Below are 26,491 nucleotides of genomic sequence, written 5' to 3'. Positions count from 1 at the left end.
TTTCCAGCAAACTACTTACTAAATCAATAGCCTTCGTTCTCTGAGAATGGTATGTGCATTTGAAAAACAGAAATATGATTCTGGCTAAGTACTGTTCTTTACTGACAACTCCCTTCAACTACCTGCTATTTGAATGTGATAAAATTACCTTTTTTTACTGTCTCCCTTTTTCTGTCCCCCTGGTCCCCACCCCAGCTTTTTTTTTTTTAAATACCTCCCAAATTCTACTTCTTCCTTAAGGAATGTAAAAATCCAGTAAGAGTTTGCAGCCATGTAACATGGAGACTTCATGGGGAAAAGAACATGAAAACCAGTTTAAAGATTACTTAGTGCTAGTGAAGCTTCTATACATGATGAAATCACTATGGGTGAGACAGTGCAGTTTTCATTTGTACCATGCTTATATGGTCCACAGCTAGGTTTCCTACATGCTACTGCAATGCAAATACTGTATGAGAGAACTCCAGAAAAAAAGTAATTAAAAAAATACTTTGCTCTATTCTGAAGCAAGCATTTAGGAAAATGGTGGGATTTAAAGATGAAAAACTAATAAGGAGAAAACAAGATTTCATTCTTCTCTCAGCAAGCACTAAGACCAGCACTATGGATGCAAGGAAAAAAAAAATCGACACCATAAAAGGCAGGTAAAAATTTTAAATTTTTCCTTTGAAATCTACTGATTATTAGATACAGATGTATTATTAGGTAGTTATCAAATACAACTGTATCACAGAACTATAGAATCCCCCAAGTAGGAAGGAACCCAGAAGGACTCTAGTCACTTCACCATCTTGGTAGCCCTCCTTTGGACATTCTCTAATAGTTTTATGTCCTTATATTGTGGCATCCAACCATTTTTAAGGCATAGTTCCCAAACATGAGAGAAATAATACATCAACAAGCCTTATCTAAAACACATTTGCAAAATAACTTTTTTTTCTTCTGAATTTGTAATACCGAGTAAAATTTTGTTTTTATGCACTGTTGAAACTTTCGAGTGGATTAACTGCTCAGCTTGAGTACCAGGAAGAGCTGATGGAAGTAATGTGTAAGTACTATTTTCCTCAGGAGACAATAATTTAATGAGAGCAACTGAAAGATGAAGTCTGTATCTGATTCATCAACTAATAAAGGAAGTTTGAGGTAATCTGAAGTGTGATTACTGATGCTAGTTGTCATGCAGACAGGCTTGTATATTTGGGTATCATTCTTGTCAGTTTAAATAGTATTAAGAAAATATGTTGACCTAACTTGTTTCTGGCAGAACACCGCTTGCTGTGTAACTTCATAGCAAGGGTTTTTATCCCCTTCTTGACTCTCAGAGCAGCATAAAGTAACAAAGTGTTTTGGCCAAATTTATGTATGGTCAAACAGAACGCATCCCACCAGCTAGGCCTAGAAATCTACCTGCCACCAAAACACTGTTAACAGCTTTCATGCAAACCACACCCAAAGAGTCACACTGTGAGAAATGCACAGACATCACATACTCTAACCCAACTAAGTACACAATTTACAAGGTCTACAGGTATAGCAAGCAGTTTCATGCCTCACACAACAATGAAGTCTCATTTCCCATCTCTAGCTGGATTCTCATTTAGCCAGGTAAAAAACCTTTCCCAGTTAAGCTCCATATGGATTCTCTGTAAACCAGTAACAGATATAGCTTAGAGCAGGGAGTCTTACTCTCCTTACAGCTATAACTTGTGACTAACAGCTCTACTAAGCCACCCACATTCAGAAAAGTTGTCATCTTTGAGAACTTCAGCCTCTGTCAAATTTGGTTTAAATTAGTCCATATATACAAAAAGCACTGCAGAGAACAACAGTGTGGACAAGATGACCAGCAGAGACAACATGAGTTATAAGCCTTATTTCTTTAAGAAACGAAGGAAAATAGTGCTAATCTGGATGACTCACTGTAGAATACTCAAGATATGAAATATATCAAACAAAAGTCAATAATGCATTTGAGTACATATATATTTATCTGAATATATATACAAATGAAAAATCATAAACACCTCAAAGCAAATGGAACTGAGAAACTTCCAGATGTTTGTGAAGTGGTATTAGTGTTCACTGGCAATTCAAAAGTCAGTTAGCATTTCAGTACATAATCTACTTTACAGTAATGTCCTCAAAACACACTTTTTTTTGGCAGACTACTCTGACGAATATTTGGAATTTGTTTTTATACAATTTGTATTTCCTAGCAATTGGAAACACGATCCTACAATTTAACAGTGCCACAACATGGGTACATTTTATGCAAGTTATTCAGCCAGTCTTACTGCTTTTCAAATGTTATATTTCTACTTTTCAACTGTAAATGATCAGCATCCTGCTCTCGTGCCTCTCTGCTTAGCTTCCTTTTAAGTTGATTCTTGCCTGGAATAAAGTTGCTTTTCAATAGAAGCAGGTTGTAGTGAACCAAAGTCTCGTAATACTTCAAATATTTGATTTATATTTCCAATTTATTTTTAAGATTAACATGCTCTTCTGCCTCCCTCACCAGATCTTGAGTTAAATTACAAATGCTAATCCAAGTCTCTCCATTCACTCTGTGGGAGCTCAGGTTCCTTATTTGGGTTAGTAAACTCCAATTCTGGGGCCAGGGACATCCCTTTTCACTGGTGCTATACTAGGAGAAGGTTTAAACCACTCTGTAAAGTGGCACAGTCCTAACAGATTGAAACATTCTAGTCTGACAGTGTTTTCTTTCACCTTACAAGCTTGTAAAATACATAAGATTTGGAATTATGAACAAAATCTTCTAACAAAAATACATGCTTTAGCACCGGGATAAGAGATCATCCATGGGTATGGTGAACTTTGCAAGAGATGAAAATAGAAGATATAGTAGAAGCTTTAAAGATTTTCAGTACATACTTGAAGAAAATCACACTTCAAATAATAAGCCTAAATAGAACATGCAAGTATAACAAGATGTTCAACACTGGTAACAGTATTGTTCCCATCAAAACGGACCTCCACTACTGCAGCAAAGTAAAGTCATATGTTCTCGGCTGACAAAGATTATTTTTTCTTGGATGGGTAACATTCAAAACTAACACTGTAAACAAACAGAAAAAAAAGACAAATAACTTTGAATCTAATCAAAGTAACTTAAAAATAGGTAGCAAAATAAGAACAGTCTGTAGATGTAATATTTTGTTGAATATATATTTGAGACAACCTTCTACTACAAAGAGGACACTGTAAAATGACTTCCCTTGTTTCACTACAATGGAGGAAAATACTGCCAGTTAATACTATTAAAGATGAGAAAGCTGCAAATGTTCACCTTCTCAAAGCCATCCACATTTTTCACAGTCCAAACTGAGATCCCTCGTGGCACAGTGTTCCAGCGTTATTTTTAATAATGGCAAACAAAAACAACAAAAATCTCACTTGCCCAGTTCTTGCATTCCCATTTCATTCTTTTAAAGGCTGTTAACATGTTCAAAAGTCTCCCTTCAACAGGCTATCAAATACGGCAGAATATTCCGTGACTTCCCTTTATTCTCCCCAAGTAGTCCTGGCAATCGTAGAAACAAGGGAACAAGAGGCAGAATTGCTATCTGCTGGAGGAAGGCTGAGTTCTCTGGATTACTTCATGAAATGATTATTGTACAGTCACTTGCCTCCCAGAAATTTTTACGTGGAACCAATGTTGGTAAGAAACATGTTTAGGAAGCAAAAGGACAGCTTATTCCTCATGAGAATGACATTCTCTCCTTCCCCCAGCTTTACAGAAGACCTGGTAGAGGTTTTTTACTTGTTTAAAAGATTTGCTGTGTTTTTTTCCACCTGTCAAAATTCTTCCCTGCAGTGAAATTGTCTGGAGACAAAGGGCAAAGTGACTCTATTCATGAAGATTATCTTTAGCAATTAACTAAGACAAACAGCTAATGAGTCTGAAGGTGTAATATGCAAGGCAGTTAAGTGTGGGTAGCAGAAAGAACCTTAAAGAGAAACCAGAACAATCAGGAATAGAAAAAGAACAAGAGATGATAATGCCTAGGATTAATTAGATAATTGATTAAATGCATATGACTAAATTGATTCAAGAAACCAGATGAAAAGCTATTCTTGGGTAAGACAAAACGTATTTGCTTTCAGCAAAAAGATCAGATGTTCCTTCTAACACCACCAAAAAAGTCAAACAAAAAAACAAGCTCACCCCAGTTAAAGTTCTCCAGCTGTCATCCCAGTATTTATTACACTGTCACTGCCCAGTGCTCTTGAATTGTGCATTACCAATATTCACCATTGCTCTGAACAATGTACCACAGTCTTTTTACGTTGGGGTATGTTATTTAGATACAGAAGGGCTACAAGAGCAAAAAATGCATATCAAAATTAATTCCAAGTTGTTTCACACTGCACTAAAAATCTCAACATTTGCCAAAGTTCAAATGCATACCTCTTACCAGCAATACCCCTAGAACTAAATTATATCCGTCTGCTTTTCTGATAGTTCAAATAAAGGAGGAAAGAGATTAAATAAATTGCTAAGGTTTCACAGCAAAGTTGACAGCACAGTTGAGAAAGAAAATAAAAAAGAACATTTTACTTCTATTAAAAATTCTGCCTTTTCACCAGCATATTTGTTTTCTTTCAGAAACATAACCTTGAATTTTTATTTTAAGTGAGCCAAAAGAACACAGGTCTCTGCACAGATGCCTGTTTTGGATAAGCTTTCCTATCGTTTGCTGTCCAAACTCTACTATGTTTCTAGTCTTATTAACTACAGTTTGCTTTGGAGAGGATGGGGGGAACTTTGCTCCCCTGGCAATGAGCAATTAATTATCAGGCCTATTGATTGGAAATATAGATTTACCAAAAACGCAAAGGAAAAGGAAACATTTACACAGCATTGTTGTCCTCAGAGACCTCTCTCTTACAATTTCAATCCCTCTATAGGTATCAGAGTGAATTACACTGGACTACTTCACCTTACAAAGAATGTCCAGAAATAAGCACTGTTTAAACTCCCAAAACAACTTCCCATCAGATCCATGTGAACTAAAATAATCTAAAATTTCAAATGACAAACAGTTAACATGTAAAACCAGAGACAGTCAGCTTCAGTTGTGCACAATGCAAGAGGGAACTTTTAATAACTGCAGTGAACTTGGAGAAAGTGAATGAAGAGAGAGAACTTAGAATATAATACTCAACAGCCCATGTCAAACTACATATATTAATGTCAGCTGGGGCAAACAGCACCATGACAGCTGTAGAAATTTTTTTCCAGGCTCCAAAATTACTAACATTTTTGAAGACATTGACTTTTCCTTACTGTAGTTAAAAGATCACATCTTTTGCTATTCAAGTACAAGATCACTGAGGAGGCCTTCTGAACAAGTTGTTTCATCTTCTGCTGGACTCCCTACTGCTTACATCTATCTACTAATCCACTTCAATATTTTAAGTTTATACTCCTAACACACTCCTTTATATTTATATCTTTCCATCAGGACTACAAAATGGATCCTAATATACTTATTCCGGAAGATCTTACTGTACATAGTAAAACATGCAATTGGTCTTCTATTATGCAGCATAATAATGACCATTTCATGAAAAAATAATGGCAAATGTTTTCTTTGCAAACTGCCAGTGTTTTACTTCAGGCAAATTCACAATTCAATACTATACTCTTGCTTTAAAAAGAAAACACAACCAAGACATAAACACACACACAAAACCACAAAGATTTTCAATGATTCTTAATGCCATTGCTAAATAAATGGTGCCAGTCAGCAACAGGGTTCCAGGCATATCTTATGATTGAATATTCCCATTATGGATTTACTCAAGGAAGACTCTAGGGGTAAGGAGCAAGAAAACATTTCTGTAGAAGTTTTCAGATCTGATTTCATTTTATTGATGGTGCTCTCTGTGAGCTTGACACATTACAGCCAGTGGTGCAGGGCTTCTTTGTTTTGTCTGGGGAGAGGGATTATATTTAATTCAGACTTATCAAGCACTTCAGTTTCTCCTGACCTAAATTTTAATTGAATTTCTTAAGACAAAGCTGCTTTTTGGTTTGCTGCTTCCATCAGCTTTCTTTCATGATTAGATTTGCATAGACCAATTAAAAAAATAGCTAAAATACACCTGAGTATAATTGGTTCTAATCCAGGAAAAGCATCACACATACTGCTACATTTGGTCATAACTTTCACTCACAGTCAATACTCTAATATATTCCACCTCTATATTGAGTTTTCCTCAAACTGTCTAGTGCCTCATTACTATAAAATGAAGAATTCAGTGAAATAACTATATCTAAATCCATTAAAACTAATTCAAAGCAGTGCAAGAACATGGAAAGTGACAGCTTCATTGACTTTTACCTTTTCAGGTTTATAGCTCCAAGTGATCAGCGTATTAAGCACAGACCTCTAACCCTCAACTCAGCTAGAAGCGGAACAGGAAAATAAATTCCTGGGAGTCAAAGCCTGTATTCACTTAGACTACTGCTGACTCAGGGAAGTTTTGTTTTCACTCAAACAGAAAAAAAAATAATCTTGTAAAAACACTGATGTGTCTACATTTTGTTAAATACAAAGAATCACTAATGATAAGATGACCTCCTCTGGGTTTAATCATCTTAGTAAATAATTTATATTTATATTGAAAAAAATCACAAGTACCACCTGCCTCTCTTGCCCCCACCCAGTATTTGAGGCTGGCAGTAGGACCATCCAGGCCTACAGACATTACCCCTGTCACGCAACCTACATCCTCACACACAAACGGAGAAGTACATGTACCTGATCTAAGCCTGGCAATGTGGCTACTTTGAACTGCACATGCAATACAACTCTGGACAAATTTTCTTTCTGCTCCCCAGCCATAAAGGCAGGTAAATAAAAAAGCTGAATCTATTCATAAAACATAAGATATATGAAGAGATTCAAAGACAGCTTCCTTCTGAAATAGATAACAAAAGCTACACTAGATTTAAATATGGAAATGACATACCTCAAATGGTAAGTAAGAGGCAACTACTGAGGATATACAGACATTTGGGGCATAATCTTGTACGTTCCATTCAGTTTCCAAATAACGCATTTATAATAGTTTTTGTAATATTGTATCTTATTCTAAAAGAAAAAATCTGCCTTGATTTCCAATTTAGTAATATTTTGAAATGCAACTCTATTTTTAGCGCACAGCTATTTTAGCTAAAATTTGTTACTCAGCATTTCTAGACTCACTTTCCCAAAGCAGGCACAAAATTTAATGGTGGGAAAAAAAAATCTCCTTCTGTTTCCTGGTGTTAATAATATTCAGAAATGTCTCAAAAATGTGATGAAAAAATTCATTGGACCTTATACTGCTATTGAATGTTATCAGCAGAAACCTTATTCAATCACCTGCTTTATACCGCTAGGTGTAAACAAGCTGTTTGCCCAAAACAAAAGCTGTTAATGTTGTGGAACACACTTGCACTTCTATTACTCCAAAGACTCTGGAGCTATACGCTCCATTACTACTTTCTGTAAGTATTACTCCAAGCCTATTCAGAATCTTGCATATTTCACAGGCTGGCTCTTGACTCATTTATCAAGTCCTTCCATCAGGAATTAAATAATTCTGCTTACTTTGTTGCTGTCATTGCTGCTTTTCTCTAGAATCGTAATAAACATAAGCATTCCTTCCTGCCCAAATGACTGGGCACAAAAACACGGCCTTGAGAAATGTTTGCTGTTTCGTTTTCTTAACAGAAATTTTTCCACTGCCTTATACTAAAAGTAATCAGTATTTATTGTAACATTACTGCTTTTTGTAATACTGTGTCAAAACTCTTTATCAAAATGAAAGAAGGCACTTCAATTTTGTACATCAACCCTTAGTACAAATCAGAATAGAGCTTTTAAAATAAATTCTTAATACCACAATATGCTCCCAAATTAACCTAAGTGCTGCATTATTATTATGATATTACTGCAACTGAAATACAATATTCTAATGATTAAGAGATTCTTAAGAGCAGGTAGCTAAAGGGGGAAAGAGTACTTTGGAAGAAAGAAGTTTGCAAGACTGAGGGGCTTGATGACCTACTGCAGGTATCAACAAGAACTCAGGGGTAAAGATTCTGCAGAAAGGCTGAAGAATTTCTTAAGCTTCGGAGGAAAGTGAAGAATTATTTACCCAAGACGTACACTTCTGAGGTGAAGAAGAAATATTGTCAGGTTCAATAATATCAACAGAGGACACACCGGAACAAAATGATCATAAGAGCAGCAAGCCAGTCACACCAGCTGGTTATGTTCTGACAGGATTTTAATACAGAGGTAAGTTTTAATGACTACATCTTAGCAGTACAGAAACCTGATTCTTGACAGCCAGAGGGCAGTAAACATTGCCAGAAGCACTAGAGGTGGTTTGGGGAATCACAGTCCTGTAACCTTTACTTCAGTTTAGCATTTCATACAAATTATGTCAGAACTAAATATACATGGGAACGTAGCTTCCCTGCAGCTAAACAACAATGGTACTTGGTAGATTAAAGCACAAGAATGTGCTATCATCTCTGAGAGACTCACTGTATTAACAAATAATACTTGTTGCTGCACTGCAAGTGAAAGATGAACACATTGTTAGGGCCAACCTAAGCTGTAGTTCCTACTGTAAAAACTCCCAAAGACAAAGCTACGTTGGGCTGTGAAAGAAGAATTGTTTTCATTTTGTATAATTCTGATATATAGACATATACACAGGCACAAACACACATACATACTACTTTTTACAGTGTGTATGAAGAAAAAGGATATTATATGGAAAGTCTGTATATCTTTTCAGCAAAATGGTAACCAAGTAGTTCTACCTTCAGATTGCATGCTGCAATAAGAATAGCCAGATATTTCATGGAAATAGAAACTCTATTGAAAATTGTTCTATGAGCTTCTTAACTAAGAAAACATTCAGTGAATGAGATCTGCCTACTTTCAGAACCTCTTTCCATCACATAATTCCTATACTGAAGAAAAACACAAACACGAAACCAGCAAAGGTTTCTGCACTCTGTGCACGTAATTCTATATATAAGCTATGCCAATAATTTTAAGCACTAGCCTGTTGAAGACCTGCATGTGCAATAAATTTCACATGCAAAAACTTGAAGAAAAACCTACAATGAAGAAGTTGATAGTCCCATATAATACTTTGCTGAATATATTTTAAAATAATTTTACTAACGGTACTTTAGCTTAACATCACTATCCATACAACATATAGAGGGTACCTTAAAACAGCAATGACTCAAACCTTCAGCATTTACTACATGACCAACACTGGATTACAGCCACCAAAATAGAAGATCAAATTCATTAAGGACTGAAGGTAAGAAGCAAATAATCAAGCCATCCCTTTCTACACTGAACAACTTTTTACATAGTATGAAGCAGATACAAAAATGAGAAGGAACAAGATCAGCCTCAGAATTGAGTCTTTTCAGATAAAAAAAAAAGAATACTTAAGAAGCTGGAGTATTAACAATGGAACAAGTGGGAAGCTTTTGGAGAGGGAGGGAGAGCCTCTGAATAAGCTATGCCCACTGTGGGATTCAATCGGATGTGATAGGGACAGTTTTCAAAGACTCACAGATGCTAGAAATTGAGATTTTCTTACAAGCAGCCTGTTACCAATTAAGAGGCAGAAAGCTTATTTCACACTGAACTCTTTTTTACCCCTTCTAATTCAGAAGCTTGGCCTACTTTGAAACTATTTTAATTGAACCTGTTTTACTATCACATTACTATATATGACACATACAGCAATGACTAATGCATTAAGTGTGCATGCTCGAAACATATTTCTGGAAAAGCAAGCTTAACCACGGACAGATGCTTAACAGGAAAGGCAGCAAGTGAAAACTAATGGGATTTATGTATAAATTCAAACAGTCTCTGACACAGAGACTTTGTCCAGAAGCAAGGTCTGGCAGATCTATGTAAAATGTCAGTAACATGGCCTGTTAATGAATAACATGGTAACAGATATATGCTTCATATAAAACATGTTGTCCCATACTGTGCACCTACAAAAAGCTAAACAACGTCTTTCACTAAAAAATAATTTAATCATAGATAACTATTAGCTAGGAGATTTTTGTCGTTAAAAACCAACATGCAATTACTCTATAATATAATCCAGGATATGAAAGGTCTGTGCAAAGTAAAAGTAGTCACTTTTCTAGTGTGCAGTATGTTTTCTAGAAGAAACTTCACTGCAAAAGCTGCAGTTCAGGAAATACCAATATTCATTTACTTTGCAGATTAGTGACACTCCAACCTGCAAAAGGAACTGCAAATTTTGTAGTGAAACTACGTTAATTGTGCTGAGTTTCAAAGAATCACAGAAAGGTTTGGGTTGGAAGGGATCTTAAAGCCCAGCCAGTTCCAAACCCTTGCCACGGGTAGGGTCACCTCCCACCAGCCCAGGTTGCCCAAAGCCCCATCCAACTTGGCCTTGGGCACTGTCAGGGATGGGGCAGCCACAGCTTCTCTGGGCAGCCTGTGCCAGGGCCTCATCACCCTCAGAGTAAATGAGTTTATACAATTAGGCTTGCAAATCAACTGTGCTTTGATTAAATATTAAAATAGCTCCTGCCTAACCACTTTACAAACAACTTTACAGAAGACATTCTGATATATTTTCTGTATACCTTCCACTGTAGATAATGGCTTTATTCCCTTCACCCTATAGTCATTTTCTACTATCCAGCCAGACTCATACAACTCAGCAAGTGGAGAGAACTATGCCAACAGTATTATATCGCAACAAATGGCCAAAGTGAAGCACGAAGACTGTCATCATTTTACTTGCCTGCACTAAGTGTTTGTGTAACTGAAGGCACTGACATAAAGTGGACCTTACCTTACACAATCCACACCAGATATTATTTCAGTGCTTAACTGTTTTTTTAAACACTATATTGAAATATCTTGATATAATACACTTAGTAATCTGTGTATGAAAGTGATCATCTCTTGTGCTTTAAGGTCTGTTTCCACCTACCTGTCTTGTTTTAATTTTATAAATTAATATCAAATTTCAGAACAAACCTGATCTTCCTGCCAAATTCACATTTTTTCTTGCTTTCTCTTCTGGCTTGATGCACTCTACCCGTATTGTATTTCTGTGAAGCTCACTGTTTATTATATGTGGTTATTACCCAAAACTAAAACAACCATTATCTTCTGAGAATCAATATAAAATTTCAGGCTGTCTTTGGAATACTTTCCTTTATCTTCTTACAGATTTTTGTCTCCAGGTGAGCTTACTTCAGCTTTTTCTACTCAAAAGAAACTCTGTGGCATATTGCTGTTTGAAACTAATATCAAATTTGAAAGTAACAGGTAACAACATCAGGAGCTGAGAGAAAAAATCTTTAGGTCACCTGAATGAACCTCAAAAATCATACAGAATATAAAAGAATAAAGTAGAACATTGTAACACAAAGATGACAAACTGAGTGTACAAACATGGATAGAGGAAGGAAGGAAAATTACACAAACCTTTTTTCTCTTCTGTGTTCTGACAGGGTATCTGTGCCATCTGTCTGCACTTCTGCACAAGGAACAACTGATCTTACTCTAAATGGTGAGGTACTATTTCATGCACAAATTTATCACTTTTACCATCTCTGTGTTACCAACACATTCATATTTCTAAACAAGAATGCTTCTGAATTTCCAAGTTTGTGAGAATCTCGTGTATAAGTACTTATATCCAGAAAAGTCTTACCTTCTACCAAGGATTGGCTCCCCCAAGGCTCCCAAAGCAGAGTAGTCCATGCCATAGAAATTCAACCCTAGAAGTATCTTATTTCTCCATTTTGAATCAGGATCCAGTACTTGAACACAGGCTCGTACCCAGGGAAGTGGGGAATTTGGACCAGGTCTGTTGAGTTAGCCAAAAAAAAAAAAGAACACAAAAAACACACAGTCATGCTGTCAGAAAAAGTACATGTTCATTCTCATCAGCCCTCTCTTTTTGCAGAGTGCAATTATAGAGAAAGCTATGGCACATAAAAAAACATTGAAAATAACCTACAAGCCTACAAAGATTCAATGCACATTCTTCAGTGGCTTAAAACTGTTGATGCACAGAACATGCTTGTCCCACTAAAAGGTCATTCATTTCTAAGGTGTACATGAAACTTCCTACAGTGGGTAAAGAAGTTACCACCTAGCACATTTTCCGTCACTGAGCTTGGCCCAGCCGTTTTCCAATACCATCCTCAGCGTTTTTACGGTACGCCAGCATAATATACTGGGACAAAATCCATCATTTACTCATAGAAAGAACTATAAAAGCAGTGACAGGTAAGCAATACAAGTTTCAAAGATTGCTTAACACTTGTACACTTTATTTATGGATAAAACTCCAAAGGGGCAATTACTTAGCAACAAAAAGCTCTATTGTTAGAGAGCAGCACCTGAATATGCAGACTAGTTGAACTATCCTAGATACAGCATTGAGATACCAGACTCACTCTCTCCCGAGCTCAGAGTATAGAGCAACAGGCTTTACTGTAAACATTCACTAACACGATACAAGTAAAAGCATAGTCCAGACTTATAAATATCAATATCATCTGCTCGAAGTTTTCAGGATATCTGTAACATTAAAACTATAGGTGCTAATATAGTACAGAAATTTTGCTGTATGTACCCTGCATTTAGTATACTCAAACCATTCAAAGCAAATTTTTTAAAAAAAAGATTTTTTTTCCAAAACCTCTCTCAGAAACTACATTTATTTCAAACACGAGTGTGTTAACTGAACACTGTCCCTCTCCTACTTCAAAGTTCAAAAAAATAGCAGTTCCAAGAAGCCAGATCTAAGTAACTTAATGCAGCAGTAAAAGCATTAAGGTGTGACTGTACCATAACAGAACCTGTAATTTTAACATGGTATAAAGCATGGTGCAGCTTCACCACACACGAAAGATGTAGCCTAAAGTATAGTGTACAACTCAAAGTGCATCCAGGGTTCCAGATGGGTTTGCACTGCCTGTATGAAAGCCCTTAGCACTTCATCGTCATAGATGTCCCATCTACCTAGAAGAACGCTAAAACGGTTACCTCTATGCTTCATATCCCAGTAGGAGAGAGTAACAAAAGCCTGTTTTAACTTCAGTACACATTACTGCCCATGATTGTTTTCCCCTAGGGTGCTATGTTGGAAGATCTAGAGACAGGGTCTGGGGACAAAGAGGAAAGAGGAAGGTAAATTTCAGAAGAGACAAAAGTACTCTTCTATTGAACCTCTCTAGACACTATCAAAGTGCTAGTATACTATGGGTGACAGAGATCTTGGTGATGGAACACATGCAAAAGCAATGGCATTTCTAAATCTGCCAGTTTACCACAAATATTAAATCTGGACAAGCCACCTTCAAGCAAGATATACAGAATCTCCCTGGAACTCAAAAAGTATCCTTACTTGCAATTTGGAAGTGAAATGAACCATGCTTTTCGAGAATGGTAACGTTAGGAGTCCGAGTTTAAGGACTTCTCAACTCCATTGCCATTCCACTTGCAAATGATTAAAAATTGTAAGCTCCTGAAAATGAGTATCGATGTACAAAAGCAGGGTTTTGTGCTGTTTTTCAGTTAGATCAGTTCCCTGATCTTGTTCACTGAACTGCTGCACAACAGCTTTAAAAGTACAAGGGAGGGGCTAGTGAAGGAATGTAAAAACTCATTTAAGCATGTCCACATTAGCAGTGCTGACAAAGGCAGTCCACTGCCTCAGGATGAAGCAGACAAATTACTTGTCAATTTTGCTAATTTTTTTTCCCCCACAATGATATGTACTGGAGTATTCTGTACCATTGTGCAGAACTGTGCCAAATAACTAAAACCAAAATATCATAGTCAGGAAAAAGTAAGTGTCACAGTACTAGTAAAAGAGTAATTCTTTAGCTCAGGTACAAAGCCCTTCACAATACAGGGTGCCAGATCTTCACTGCAGTTAAACCCAAGTTATGAGCTGATTCAAAACTCAACTATCCTAACTACTAATCCTAAACTTTCCTATCTGATACAGTTAACACACACCATCGATTTTATGGAAAAAAAAAAAAAAAAACAAAAAACAACTCATATTGTATATTTCATAGCAGCATAAATGGAAATGAGTTCCTTCAGCGTGTTTTTCCTAATATTCTTACTGTTTTATTCTTTCCTAATAGTCTTACCGTTGTGGTGTTGAATAGTCGTATGTCATGAGACTGAAGCTGTCTACTGCTGAGGCCAACTGATCAAATTCTTTCTTCGTGAACATTCCTGGCTGGTTAGTCCTTTTAAAACAAAACAAAAACAAAACAAAACAAAACAAAAACTATTATAACGGTCTTGCTTGCTTTCTCCTTTGGGTTTCAAAATCTTACTTTTTTTTCTTAAGGCACCTCAGAATGAATCTTAGTACCATTTTTAAAATAAATAGTAAAGAAAAAAAATATTCAGTGCTACTTCTGTTGCCAGTAGGAAGAATCAGCCATCTACAGCACGCTAAGCAAACCTGCATCACCAGCATGGCTACAATAGTGGTTGTAAGGGCTGTGAACTAATCAAGTTGCTTTAGATATTTATCAGTTGAACTCTAAAGGCTTTTACAGAACTCTGAATTGCTTGGTCTGTCAAACTGTTCTTGGTATTTATAAAACTAAAGGTTACCTGAACCATACTTAAATGGATGACTGCAGCTGTTGATAACAAAATACAAATATAAATCAAAGGTAACTTTTTGATTAATCTCCTAAGCAAAGATGATTTTATCACAGAATGGTTTGGGTTGGAAGGGGCCTTAAAGCCCGTCCAGTTCCAACCCCCTGCCATGGGCAAGGAAACCTCAAAAAAAAACCAAAAAAAACTTACTCTTCATCACAACAGGAAACATAAGGAAGCTTTAATCACAGGGCAAAGATGGCAGTGAACAAAAGAGAAGAAGCTACTGCAAAGAAACAGTGTTCTCAGAGGGCTCTGAAGCATAAAAGATAGGTAACGTTGAGTATTCTCCTAAATAGCCTAAAAAAAACCCTAAAAGCTAAACTAAAAGCGGGGCTCACAGGCGAACACTGCAAAGAAAAAAATGTAGTTTAACAGCTACGAATTCTAGCACGACGGCCATTCTAACAGATTTAAACAACTGTACGAGATCCCTCTTGAGGATAGAGGGGAAGAGAATGAAGAATTTAGAACTCTCCAGTGATATCAGAAACCACTACTTGACCTACAAATTAGCAGGCAACTCCTATGTAGAACTCCTATGTAGACCAGCTATACATTACAAGTCACTCGCAGTCCAACCCAAATGTAAAAAACAAAAGAGATGCCCAGCAACAGGTGCAAGTAATAGACTGGAAAAAACAACAACTTATTTTGACCCTCATCGCTTTCGGATCAGTGCGTAAATTCCGCATCCAACAACATTTACTGAATGGGTCACCAGAGCATAACAGCATTCTGCTATTGTTTTAAAAGGACACTTTCTGTTCTCCCACATTAGGGAATCAGTTAACGGAGTACAGGTAATGAAGTGGGGCAGAATAAATCATTTAACATGTCTGTCATGTTATAAGGGAGCAAAGCATGAATGATATTTGCAAGTGAGGTCAATGGACCTGACCAAATGCACACTGGATTACGTAGCTCTAATTTGTACAAAAGCACAGTGGTGTTCTGGCTGCCTCAAGTTTTCAGAACCAGTTATATGCTTCTCATAACGAGGAGAAATCCCGTCCCCTTTCATCTGGGGTTTCAATAAATTAAAACAAATCTTCACTTCTGGAACCATTGGCAGACCTCAGGTTTGTTGTTTTTTTTTTTGGTTGGTTGGTTGTTGTGTTGTTTTTTTTTTTTAATAGTTATCTGCCTGTCATTTACTGCAATTGCAAATTACAGCTGTTCTACAAGAATAAAGAAAACGAAGGACATTTTTGAAACAATGTCATGGCAACCTGGATGCCCTTAGGCAAAGCAATTCCCCATTGCAAACTCCAGCAAAACACATTTTCAGTAAATTGATTTTGATTACTTATGACGGGAAAAGTATAAAAAGTAATTATAACGTGCATTAGATATTATGGCAAGTCAGACTGCCTTAAAGATTAAGCTGGGTAGTATTTTAATGAAACTTGGATATGGAGGGCAGGTAATATATCCACTTTTCATATACATTGTCAGGGAATGGAAAAAAAATCAGGTTAAAATGGATGTAGTCATCATTCCGTGCAAAGCAAGCTTGTAACTGAACTATTTAACTACAAAGGAAAAGCATCTGAGGAGCACAGGCATAAATTTCCAACTTGGAACAAGTCTGGCAGCAATGAACATGCTTTGTCCATTCACGGTTGGTGTTAAAACCAACTTTTCTGCAAAAAACAAGCACCACTCACCAACTCTGTCAGCACCAGTCAATTCTGCTCTAAGTCAAGCACTTTGGGAAACTGCTAAATGGAACAGCACTAAGACTACTGGACACATGACTTCAGAATTGTTCTGAGTCCAAAAATGGCACTTAAGGATAAAACCAATTATTTTTGCACAGCTATTACGCTTCTCTTTTAAGGTCCTCCAATCATTCTGATGTTTAAAATCACCCTAAACTCATCTCAACTACTGTTTCCAAAACACTCAGCAGTGACAGGCTCCATCAGCATTTATCAACAGTGTACAACTTACATACTAAAGACGCCTTGTTATTAAATTGCCAGCAGACAAACCTTGGTGATTTTTTTTTTTTTTTTTTTTTTTGCTTACCATCAACATCACAAACACAAAGAGACAGAAAGCAGGTACATCAACATGAGTTACAGGAAAAGCAGATTATTTAATACATTATTTAATTCAAAAGTCTCTTTGCATGAAATTAACCCTAACCTCTGAAGTGTTTCATTTGCTTTATCTTTGAGTTCACCCAAAGACACAATTCAAAAATTACATCTCGTTTGGAGTCTAACAAATATACTGGATAAAAGAGTGAAGCTGAGCACTGAATAGAGATCTACCATGTAAAGAAATCTGCTCCTACTGGCCTACATAATTTCCTACTGAAATTATGCAACATGTGTTATAAATATGAAACAATTGGGTTCAAGAAGTAAATTTGAAGCAGGAAAGGGTACTCTTTTTATGCCAGCTCATACTAAATCCTTTTTATTTTTTATTATTTATTCTAAAAGCCAGATACTTGATATAATATTTGCATTTGTATTTCTCTATCTCAATACCTTAAACAAATTTCATTCAGCTTCCTTAACACTCTGCTCAGATGCACTAGTGTTCTTGTTTGATTCTTATATCAATCGTTCAACCTAACTATGAAGCTTCCTGCCTGCTAACAGTAAAACCCCTGCTATTCAGGTTTGGAAATGGCCATCTAATCGAGACCAAATTTGCATGTATGTGGACTGTAAAAGTCACTCCAAGAGAAGAAATTCATCAGAGATGACATTTATAGCACACTAGTAACTGCTGTAAAAACCACTAAAACTGAATATACAGTAAATCATTCGTTTTACGTGAGGTCTGGACAAAATGTCCATCGTGATATATGGGACATTAACCCAGGTGCTTGATGAACTTGCATATCTTGTCTGTCCTTTTGTAGGGAACCACTGAGTTACTGAGAGAAAACAAGCACTCTACTTTTTGAGCATAATGTTTAAGAGACGAACATTTCTAGTAAGTGTCACAGTCCATTTCTTGTACAGATTACAGCTGTCCGAGATACATCAATACTTTCACTTTAGACCAGTCCGTTTGCTTGAAAGGTAATAAAGCTTCCACCACATGCTTCAAACAGATTCATTTCTTGGCTAAAATACTGATTTTCCTGCTGAAACCTTGTTTATATGACCATTCTCCCCCATTTCTAGCTAAGCCACTTTTTGCTTGACTAAGAAGCTGTTGTGTTTTCACACTGATGGCCAACTGAACCTCACCATACTGCTCTCTTACTTCCCCCCTCCTCAAAGACGGGGAGAAAACATAAGGGGGGGAAAAAAGTCACAGGCTGAGACAGGGACAGTTCAGTTAAAGGAAAGAAGGAGACAAAACAAGCCAAGGCTGCACAGAAGCAAAGAGAAAAATTTCTGACCCAAATTTCCATTGAACAACACAAAGAATAAATATTCCCTGAGATCATAGGTCTCATTTGCACATATCCCCTTCAATTTACTAGTATTTTTTGACAGTTGGCTGGTTTATATATATACACACACACATATATATATACATACACACACACAGAAACTGGCAGTACAGTACTTGAACATCAGACTTAGAAGAAGAAATCACATGTTTTCCTTGGTATTTCTCTATACCCTGCTTAGAATTTCCCAGGCCCTTTTTTTTACTATTCTTTCCCACCTAAATAAGCACTGGGTAGTTTGTTTCATAGCTTGGAATATCTATTACCTGAATCTTCCAAATAGCATATGGTAGTATGTATCAAAATTCCCATTAGAGCTTTACTGATAAGTATTTCTATAAGGTTTTGACTTTGTCGTCTTTCATTTTGAAAGACTGGAAAAAAATACTTCAACCATGCAAGCCACTTTCATTTACTTTCAAATGAATCTACATTCTCAATTACTTCTTGTCTCACTATGATTACTCTCAAAATGAAATAAGATAAGGAAAAAAAGGTCTTGTAGCTGACTGCTATTCCCTGCAAGTTTGAACTGCATTCTTGTCTGTTTACCTCACCCTGTCACCTACCAAGAGAGCTCTTCTTTATCCTCACTTCTTTGAACGGTCCTTCATAATGGAAAGCTGATTGATTTTCTGTTTCCTCTATATATCTATTTCAGAAGTCATCTGCTCAGTAATGACTTAATTTTCTTGTTGCATGTAATTCTCTGTTTTCTCTGTAAACCAGCTGTTTGCAAATCTTCCCTTCTCCCTTCTTTTCTCACCACCAGATATTACTTTTCATAGCTCCTCACAGTTAGCTGCACTAAAGTATAATGCTATTGCATTTTATGAACAGACCACTGAATTCAGTTAATGCATGATCATGGAATACAAATTCACTGTTTCTCTCTGCACTCTGTCTGTTCCACAGCAAAGAGGAACAAGAGCTAAATGAATCTCTACCATGTGGATCATGCAAATTCAGGCATTGATAATGAAGTAGTTAAACTCATAAGTTAAAATCCTAAACTATTTTCTTTTCAGTAAAAATCCTCCTGGCAGTTCTGCAACTACCCTATCTCATTTTAGGTTCACCAAAACCCTAGATGGATGACAGCTCACCGAAGTAATTCTCTTCTACCAATACTTAAAAAATAGTTCTACATGAATCATGGTTTCCATGGACATTTTGCAACTAGATGCTCTGGTGTCTTACAAACATTTCACTTACAATGCCCTCCCACTGCTGGGTCTTGAAGAAAAAGATAGGTCTTATTCAGCTGCCCAGCTACCTATTTTCATGAAGTGGCAGGGACCTGACTATTAAAATTCTATGCCTATGTCCACTTTGTCTGAAACTGGTCAAATGGTAAATACACTTCTGCAGAGGGATGAAGAATGGAACAGATAAAGCTTTGAGACACCTTGCTTTCTGCGAAATCAGGCTAAAAATAGAATTAATCTGTGCCTGCAATAGTATTGGATGAAGCAGGCAAGTCAACAACAGGACCCTGACACAATACTGCTGTTCAGAGGCATGAACAATAATTATAGACCTAATCCTTGCTGTCAGAAAAGAACGTGACCATACTGAATGATTAACCAAAAAGGGATTCTCAGACAGATGAAAACAGATTGAATACATCGCGCGGGCTGAATTCCGTGCAGCTGATTGGAGATTTTAAAAAGCACTGCATGATCTGCATCTCTGACCTCCCTCCATCAGCGAGTGCATCCTTGCAGATAACGTATCAAGGTTTTTACATAGATGCACATTACTTGGTAAGCATTTCAGAAAATGCACGTGCTTAGTATTCAAATAAGCTCACATACATTTGTAATACACCATTCTTTTTCTCTACTTCCCTTCTGAGGACAAAAAGTTGCAAGAGCTGAAGAACTGTATACAATAATATGCCCCAAATCTCCGTTGAAGCAGAACTTAAACACAGTATCCGATTACGTGGCCTATGCTTCCAGATCAATATGACAACTCAGAGACTGTACATTGCAAAACCAAAACTGTTAGTTCATTGAACCATACTGTTGACGTACACCCGTTGCAGGAGAAACAAATAACGAATTCCAAGTTATTACACATCTCTTTCTTTGTTCATGCACCGTATGCAAGTACTATTCCTCTTAGAATAGAGAGAAAAATCCAACTGAAAAGGTAATTCCATAAAACCAATCACCACTGCTCACATACACTCTCCCAATTTCAAACCTGAGAAGTCTCAGGAGAGATGGAGGGAGAGACAAAAACAGGTTTTTTGCCCTCCCAGCCAAACCCCATCACCTTAACATCTCCATCCACATTTTGCTTATATAATACGAAAGACTACCATACTGTTAACAAAGCCAAAGAAAGTTCATCCCAATAGATGAAAACTTTGAGAGAATGAGCAAATAAAAAATGGAAACATGAAAAATTAGCAGTTCATTTCTAATGTGCTGGAACAGCCTGAATATCCCAAAATAATTGTTGAAAGGGAAAAGCACAGAATACTGCAGTTGCACAAGATCTCAACATTAGCTGAGGACTGAGTTAGAGTCCAGATTTACAGGCTTCCAGCAGAAACTACTGTATGGTTGTCCATAGAAAGACCGTAAGAGTGTGTGATGTCAGAAAACAGAAATCTGAAAATCACTGGCAAAAAAATACAAAGAGTAAAAATACTCTCCTTGAGTGCTCTCCCCATCCTTGTGTTCTTCTCAAGCACAGTCACATTACTTTGGATATATTTTGAAGAGAGTTCAAAACTTTTTTTGAAGGTTTAAAACTCATCTAACATCTGTAAGGTAATATTTACCACGTCCTCTGTAGAAACCACTGTAAGGAAGAATGAACACTGCTAGCCAAGGAACAGCACTTTTTGCTTTTTATTTACATGTGTAGATATATTGAAAACCCTTCAGGCTTATTAATTCTCTTCCTTTTTCTCTGGATTTAAAATGCAGAACAGCTACTACAGGAAAATAGAGCTTTACATTTCCTTGTTTACATCTGTACTGCAGGCATTTATATTGACATGCTTTTAGGGTTTAATTTACTGATAACTATGGCTTTGCAAACTGAGAATTATATTTTTTTAAGAGTGTAAACAATTCCAGTTTATATTAGTAAATATAAACAACAGGACTGGCAAACGAACTTATAAAAAGAACAAGCATAAGCAACAGGCTTTTTTTTTTAAAAAAAAAACAACTTGTTTTAGTTTTCTGGTTCAGTTTCAGAGATCAGCCATTTTACATAATCACTTCTCAGTCACAAGGCTCAAGGGGATGGAATTGACTTTTTTTAAATGAAAGCTGATCACTTATTATCACAAGCTTCTCATCCTGGGACAGCACCATATAAATTCCATGTGTGTTTTCAAAAATTTTACTGACACAGATAGTCTTCCTATTTGATGGATGCCACCACTGGCCCTGCAAGAAAACACTGGACAAACAGTTGTTTGAATTACTAAGCCCTTCATTCGAAAACCCAACTCATTTTCTGTAAGAATGAATGCTGTGATGAATACCAGCATCATGGTGGGGACGGGGATTCTGCATCTGTTAATGACATTTGTATAACTGCATGACTTTTAGTGCAGAGCACAAAGGCTCTGATCCTAATACTGTTTTACATATTTCTAGTTTACTTCCCTGATTTCTGAGCATTTGCAACAATCTGCACTAATATTCCACCTGTAAGCCAGCTATGCTTTTTTAGTATTTTGGTCTCATCTATCTTTCTGGTACCTCTTGCTATTGGAATACAAAATCCTGTCGCAATTTCTATGGGTGGCCTTGTCTGTTCACCTATTGAATTCACATTCTAGATTATAATTTAGCAGAAGTACAGGGTTTGAGAATACAAATCATGTTTCTACTATCAATGAAAGAATGTGACAAACCTATTAAACCAAGACTGAACACTTAAGGACTGTTGAAAAAATATATACAAACTCTAGAACATCTTATGGTAAATATCAAAGGTCCTGTGCTAAAATCATCATATTAGATTTTTGAAAAATAGGAGCGGATGGTTCACTCTTCAGGGCAGAGGTTGTCCCTGCAGTAATGCATCAGATTGTTGATGCACAGACCAAACGTGCAGGCTACTACCTTTTAAATACAGACCATAGGTTGTCAAACTTCTCAGTTGAGTGTAAGGGAGGACAATCTCTGACAACCTCCGCTTGGAATAGAATCACAGAATCATTAAGGTTAGAAAAGACCTCCGAGATCATCTGGTCCGACCATCCTCCTACCATCAATATCACCCACTAAGCCATGTCCCCAAGCACCACGTCCAAGCTTTCCTTGAACAACCCCAGGGACGGTGACTCCACCACCTCCCTGGGCAACCCGTCCCAATGCCTGACCACTCTTTCTGAGAAGAAATGTCTCCTCATTTCCAGCCTGAACCTCCCCTGGTGCAACTTGAGGTCATTCCCTCTTGTCCTATCACTGGTTATCTGTGGATAGGACAAGACGTGGCTTTAAGTTACAAAACAAGCAGAACTGGGCTAGACAATACTGAGAACCTTCTAATGGTGCAGGTAGTCTGGGAACATTAAAATCAACCAGTGAACAAGTGTTGTTGTAAGAGCTCATTAGATAAATGCCCATCAGAAGCTATTTAATTATAGCTTATTTTGCCTTAGAATAATACACATTTCAATACCATTCCCTACTATTCAGAATAGCACCTTGAATTCAGAAACAAACCCCTCCAACCCTATTTATGTAGCGCCTTCAGCTGCTGCACTAATTACAGAGACATGGTATAATTCAGATGCCTTCAGAGAGCACAAGCACTGTCAGTTGTCCACAACAAAGATCATAAACTACAAAATTAGTCCATCCTTCAAACACAAGCCTGACTTTCCTTGATGCTATTAGCATTCCTGATGTTGTTCAACTTTTCTTAATGGCAAGAATCTCTTTATCAAACTCTCAGATTAGATCAGGATAGTCATTAAAAAACAAAACTAAACTAAACCTAGACAGCTTGACAAGCAAGAAAATTGTAACCAAGTGCTAGAGGTTCACAACACAAAAGAGGTGGGAGTGGTCACCTCACAAAAATATGAGAGCTTCATGTCACTGGGGAATTGTAAATGATAACTGACAGAAGAATAAAAATTTGCTCTATTTTGATCAGGAAACAAAATGGTATTTGCAAACCAAATGGAATTTTTTCAGATCATTGAGGAATGGCACTCTTCCTTAATATACATATCCCATCCCAGCTGTTGCCTTTTCAATACTTGGTCTCCAAACAGAGAGAAACACAGGATCTGTTCTTGTCATGGAGTAGCCTACACAGTTTTCACGAAGCCAAACTAATTACCTGTGGCCCATCTGGTTTAAACCAGTAACAGAAGTCAAGAAGGAGAAATACGCCAACAATTACAGGTCCTGAAAAGAAAGCAAGAAATCCCAGCAGACACCTAAGGACAAATGAACCTGAAAACTGCTGTCCTGTCGTTCCATTAACAAATGCTTCCAGCTAGGGCTGAGGCATACCAGCAGTCCCATCTGTATAACCTGCAAATTCTTAAGTTACCTGAAAAATACAGTGCATCTGAAACTATTAATCCAACATAATAAATTAACCTGTGATAAAAACAGACATATCTGAATATCAAAGAAGAAAAAGTTCCTTTTGATACTTATTCTATTTACTGTTTCCATTTCTGGGGAGATTAACTGCTGTCCTTTAATGCCATTCCTGTTATGTTGCTTTATCCTCTTCAGAGGAGTCATTTAAGCAATAAATTGAAAATTCATCGTGTCACCATTTGGTTCTCCTAATTTCCAAACTATTCCAGTGCCTCTGATGCCAGGGCTGAATGCCCAGGCAAGGCATGCTCCAATAGCATAACATCATGCAAAACAAGCTTGTACCCTGGAGCATATGAACCTAATTTAAAAAATCTAACACACCAAATGTAGGCTTAATTCCTCCTTGCAAAGATTAAAATGCTCATCTTTTCTCTCTCTCCGCCCTCCCCCCCCTTTTTTTTTGGAAAGTTGTCCAACATCACCCTGAAATTTCTGCAGTCATTGCTCTGTAGCAGCTGGCTCAGAACTGAGAGAGCCACAAACACCAGACACGGTGAGGAATATATTCCACTTCTCTTCAACCATCATTAGTTGACCTACAGATTATTTTAACGATTCTCTCTAGTGGGAATTCAAAAGCTGATGTGTGCACCTGCTTCAACACACAGGAGCACAGTCAGACCTTGGCTGTATTAATTTTATATAGTGAGGCACAGTCTTTAAAAAGCCATTTACTTCTAAGAATATATTCTTTCCTCTCAAGTCCTTTCTGAATCCACACAAAACGCATTGAACTTTGATGGCTGCAGTCAGAGCCATGCTGTCCGGAGCTGACAGTCCAACATACAGCAACAAAACCAGGCAAGTCACTGGCAGCGGAAACATAGGTGTCATTTATAGTCATTAACAAGCATCCAGATTTACTGCAGCTAGCAGAACCCAGTTTATAAAGAGAAGCAACTGGTAGATCTATTCTGTAAACCTTTAAAAAATGAAGAAACAAAACCCACGAGCCCAATGGCAGGACTAAGTATGATTCAATAGTACTACTGTAATTTGAAGAGGTTATTAAACTTTTTTCAGTAACAGTTACTCAGAAGTAGTCAGCAGTCATCTCATACCCAGTTTCCTGCTCTCCTCAATATAAACTCATATTTCAAGCTCTATCCTGTGATCCAAGTCACACATTTTATAAGTTCTCTAACACCCAATGAGAACTATTATGCCAGTCAGCTAGCCTAGACAACCCACTTAAGCGTCATTTCTATGCCTTCTTCTGTGCTGAATTTTATGAACAGAGCCTAATTTCAAAGTCTTGGTACATAACTGTACCCTCCATATTTCTGACAGTGTCACTTCTTAGGATACTCACAGGAAGATTAATGACTACAGGAAAGATGAAGGGCAGTGTGTTATTATCTACTAGGCATAACAAATAGGAAACTGCATAGTTATAAAGAGCTTTCAGATTTTGCTTCCCATGTCCTGTTTTGTGTTTATTAGTTGCCCAAAGAGATTGTCTTCAAGCATCAGCTTCCTTTATTAACATACAACAGGTCTGGGAGAACATACTTGGTGGATATACTGGCTAACTATACAGTGATCATTTTTAGAATCATCTGCTTTTATGTGACTTCGCATCAAACTGGAAGGAAAAGAAAAAAACATAACATGTAGAAAGATTAGAAACGCTCAAGAGCCTTATGGATTCCAACAAAATTAGATTACTACAACCAGGTTTGCCACAAACATTTTAACCTTTCACAACATTAAGTGTAGGTATTGGTAAAAACCCCAGAATCCTACTTAATAAACTCTACTCAACAAAATTGTTTTTCTAACATGCTGTTATTTGAAATAACTGGTTTATTTAAAACTCCACCCCAATAAAGAAAGGGGTTTTCTGCTGTTTTGATCCCTGATATTATTTACTTATCAAAATTTCAAGAATTTACATTCTGGCTCACAGTCCTGCCTGTGAATGGTGTTAAAACTAAGTGTCTGTTCTTATTTCACTCCAAAACAAAGACATCTTAGAAGCTGTTCATAATTTAAATTAATTTGTTTACCATATATTATCATATACATGTAAACAATGGGGTAATTTTATGCTACATTAGACTTACTACTTGCTAGCAATGCTTGTAAGGAAAAAAGTGCATGTACTGGAATAGTGAACACATCACTCCATATACACAAAGTCATGGCAAGGCAACAAACTGAATCTTCAGCAGCTTTTAAAGATGATACTTTTGGTGAAAACCAAATTCTTTCAATAATTAGAAGTGCCCACCCATAATCAACTTTTAAGAGACTAAAACACCTATTTCCTTTATCACACCGGCAAAACACTGGTTCATTGGGACATCCACTGAGCTGCGCAACTGCAAGGGCAACAGACAATTTTCCATCATGTACTCTTCCCATCTTCCAGCACAGCATGCACGTATACTTGTAGGAAAGTAGAAAAGTAGCATGAAGTAAAAGAAAGGAACAAGTTCTCCGTCCTGCTGCCAATCTTTCAAAAGATGCAGGGTAGCACAACTATGCTGATTTCCACTGCTGCCTGAAAAATTCTGAATAGCGGTAATGAAGACTGAATAGCTTCTGGTAATTTTCATTGTATAGCAGCTTTGCAAAGAAAATGCTGAAGCTCTTTAAGGCAGTCACCTCTGCAATGTGTTTTTTGTTGGTGGTGGTTTGTTTTTTTCTTTTTATTAAACAGACAATAAAGAATGAACTGAATGGCTAAAATCTTA

At 37.0% G+C, this 26,491-nt stretch overlaps 1 protein-coding gene across 11 annotated transcripts in view; it reads right to left on the bottom strand.

The window, feature by feature from the left end:
• Positions 1 to 26,491, bottom strand: part of CHID1 (chitinase domain containing 1) — a 115,647-nt gene that overhangs the window by 44,382 nt on the left and 44,774 nt on the right. For all 11 annotated transcript variants that reach the window (XR_014585444.1, XR_014585445.1, XM_083839572.1 and 8 more), the window contains 2 exons: positions 14,231 to 14,332; positions 11,770 to 11,925 (listed from right to left, as the gene is read on the bottom strand). Coding sequence is in view for 9 of the 11 variants with exons in the window: in XM_083839572.1 (XP_083695698.1) it covers positions 11,770 to 11,925; positions 14,231 to 14,332 (258 nt within the window). In the remaining 2 variants the exon portion in view is untranslated. The remainder of the gene's footprint in view (positions 1 to 11,769; positions 11,926 to 14,230; positions 14,333 to 26,491) is intronic.

This window comes from Anser anser (assembly GCF_964211835.1).
Source record: "Anser anser genome assembly, chromosome: 5".
In the NCBI taxonomy this organism is placed as follows: Eukaryota; Metazoa; Chordata; class Aves; order Anseriformes; family Anatidae; genus Anser; species Anser anser.
This window is presented reverse-complemented; position numbering and strand designations above follow the sequence as displayed.